This window comes from Protobothrops mucrosquamatus, unplaced genomic scaffold, assembly GCF_001527695.2.
Source record: "Protobothrops mucrosquamatus isolate PMUCROS unplaced genomic scaffold, P.Mucros_1.0 scaffold416, whole genome shotgun sequence".
NCBI lineage: Eukaryota > Metazoa > Chordata > Lepidosauria > Squamata > Viperidae > Protobothrops > Protobothrops mucrosquamatus.
In genome coordinates, this window is record NW_015386745.1 from 416,995 (window position 1) to 420,517 (window position 3,523).

General features: G+C 37.6%; 1 protein-coding gene across 1 annotated transcript in view; it reads right to left on the reverse strand.

The window, feature by feature from the left end:
- The window catches only part of THEMIS (thymocyte selection associated), a 16,765-nt gene extending 13,459 nt beyond the window's left edge, over positions 1–3,306 (reverse strand). The window contains exon 1 of the mRNA XM_015816237.1: positions 3,216–3,306. Coding sequence (XP_015671723.1) covers positions 3,216–3,306 — 91 coding nt within the window. The remainder of the gene's footprint in view (positions 1–3,215) is intronic.
- Positions 3,307–3,523: the final 217 nt, after the last annotated feature.

Genomic DNA, 3,523 nt, shown 5'->3' on the forward strand with positions numbered 1-3,523 from the left:
TGTAGGTGGTTATCGGATTAAAGAGAAGATCCCATCCCCACTCCATTGTATACCCTCCCATATTAGCTATTTCTCTGCTGATTTTAATGTTATATTTATTGTTCTACACTTTTATAATATTGTTTTATCATGTTGTACACTGCCCAGAGTTTTATGACAATGAGATGAGTGGCATATAAATTTAATTAATTAATTAATTAATAAAATAAAGCTCTAACACAGGGGTCCCCAACCCGGTCTGTGTACCAGCACTGGTCCATGGCATGCCAGAAAATGGGCTGAGCAAACAAGAGAAGCCCCATCTGGGGGTTGCAGGCAGCACATGAAACCACATCCCCTCCGGTTCTCTCCACAGAACCGGTCCCTGGTGCAAGTGCAGCTCTTTATAAACCAGTCTTTTCTGGTCCTCATCTGCTATTGAGCTCAATATTATCATATATTTATTGTAAATATTTCTGGTCACCCGGGTAAGAACGAGTTTCCTAAAATTATTGAGGGTGAGAAAATAAATTATGGATTATGATTTTTTGAGGCTTCTCTTTATTTTAATGTGGCTTTGTCGAATTTCAAATAGAATAGTTTGTGCAATCTCATGGCTAGCAATGGTTATGTATTAAAAGAGAACCAAATGAAAACAGCACAGCTCTGAGTTGTGGTCATAGTATCAAACCAATGACATCAAGTAGAACAACCAGCCTTAGAAGTGGCAATGAAGTTATTAAAATGATGGATAGCTTCTACCTTTTAGAATCAACCATCTATAGTAAACAGGCAAACAGTTAAGAAGTATGCCACAGATTAACACTTGGTAGAGCAGACATGAAGACCTTGGAAAAGATATTCAGATGCTTTGATGTGTCTATACCTACAAAGATCAGAATAGCGCAGGTCATGATACACTATGATACTCTGTCCTGTGACAGTCTGTGGAAAGGAATGTTGGACTTTGAAGAAGCAGGATAGGAAGAATAGTGATGTTCTTGAAGTTGTGTTGGAAGAGACTCCTGAGGATAACATAGATAGCTAAGAAAACAAACAAATAGATCTTTAAACAAATCAACTTAGAGTTCTCACTTGAGGCACAAATGACCAGACTCAAATTATTCTATTTTGGACAGATAATGCAAAGATCTAACTCTCTGGAAAAGACTGTAATGCTTTGAAGGTGGAAGGAAAGAGAAGAAGAGGACAGCCAGCAGCAAGGAGGGTGGACTCAGCTAGAGTGGTGATGTGTATACAGTTAGGAGACATGAAAGACCAAGTTACAGACAGATCGCCAAGAGAAAAATGTATCTACGAGGTTGCTAAAAGTCAACACTGATTTGATGGCACATAATCAACCAACCAATCAAATACTGATAGCACCATAGATATGCTTGTTTAATTCCATCAAAAAGCATTCCCAAGACTACAGCTGCTTTATTTCACAGCTGCTATTTTTCAGCTTTCTTGTGTGGCTGATCAGATGAGGTTTTAGCCCACTGCATAGTGGAATGTAGATATACATGATATATAAGCAGACAACACTGAGGGAAAATACATGATAATCCACTTCTGAGAAAAGGGAAGGGGGGGAGAGAAAGAGAGTATCAAAATAACCCTAGGAGGCAGAGCAAAACTCTTCTGCTTTCCAGCAATATAGTTAATCCTTGACTTAAGACCACGACTGTAACCCAACATTTCTGTTGCTAAGTGAGACAGTACTTAAGTGATTTTTGCTGCATTTTACAACCTTTCTTGCCCCCCAATAATATCCATCCAATAATATTACTGTGGTGCTACTGTTAAGGTTCCAGCCCTTGCCCGATTCCTTCTTTAAAGGACTCAGAAAAGGATCAGAGTCTCCTAACTAGGTATCCCCTACAGAAGTTTGCCTGAAGTTTTTACTATTCCAATTCAGCTGGAATCAGGGGAGTCATAGACCCAGTTTGGCTAAAGAGAGCTAAGTGAAAATAAACCTAGGATAGACAAAATGAATTAATTGTGAGCAGAACTGCTGTTTCTTTGGAATCAGCTAGTCACATTTAGCACAGAACTATGTCTATTAATAACAGGTGCTAAAAAGTAAATGACAGTGATTTTTTTTTTCATGAATGCATCTCCAAAAATTGAATGGAGACCCAGGGATTTTTCTCTCTCTACATATAAAGCCAGATTTATTGATAAATCTCACGCAACACTTTGATCATTTATTTATGATTCTTCTATATGTCAGTTCCTGAATTATACTATATCTGATTCTTATGCGCTACGCATCCATATATAGACTCATTAGGCAATCCTTGTAGAAGGAAGCTCCCCCAAAATTACAAATGCACAGTTGTTTTATAACTATTTCATTGGGCTTTCCTGAACATACTTTTTCCCATGAAGGAAAAAAAAGAAAGGAAAAATCAGAGGCAAACACTGGAAGGTTATAAAAGATAGTTGACATTCTCTAGATATTAAATCAAACACTGTAAAAAACTTGATTTATTATTAAATTTAGACGCCACCTGTCTCATGATCTAAAGTTGGTGGGATTGAGTAACAAATGTCATCTGGAAGTATCATGAAAGCTTCTTCCTCAAACTTTCTTCCTTTTTTTATTTTGTTTTATTGAAACATTTTGAATGTAATCATGAGCAAGCAGTCCTCATTTCTCTGTCTCTCATGCCATCATTTAACTTTTCCCTCCTAATATACATTCCAGTGACACTGAAAAATAATACAATCTGAAATGGAACACGAGACAAAATATGAATCATTGTACAAAAAAAAATACAAAATGTATAATACTCTGAGTTACGGCTAAAGTTCACACCATTGGTATTGCTGCCTCGGTGTGAATCAAACACTATCTGGACCCAGCATATATCTGCTGGTCTATTTCAAACACTTCCATTTTTTTTCTAGCCTCATATATGCCATCCATTCTGATGACACTTGAGTTAGCATGTCTTCGGATTATCCTTCATGGTCCAATGACAACTTACACTTACATTTCTGTACTTGAGGGTGGCAACTGTGACTGTTGTCATTAGTCAAGTGTGATTGTTGAACAATCACAGTCTAGTCAGCTGCGGTCTAAATATGGCATGGATTATTTTAATATACTATCATCTATTAATATAAGGGTTCCCGCTAGTTCTGACATAATGATCTGCTTACAATATTCAACTTTAGATAAATGCCGAAAGTGCATACACAGATAGATAATTTGGACTAAACCTCACCTTCATCATAAAAGCCAGACTGGATTTGCAGAATCCGAGGTAGGGATTTTGGATCCAAAGAATGGATGAAATTCTTCAGGCTAAAGGCCATGGTCTGCAGAGTAACAAAGAGATGCCGTGCTTAAAGGCAAATACCTTTTAGGGGGCCTTCTGTTATGTCTTCTTGCCTTTGAAATGAAGCCTGGGAACTTCTGAAACACGCTTTCTCTAGTTGAGACAAGTCTCATACATCTTCAACTGGGAGACCACTTCCTCTGACTTCATTCTGGGTTGCTACAAAAAGGAATAAGATGCTAAGAGTGCTCTAA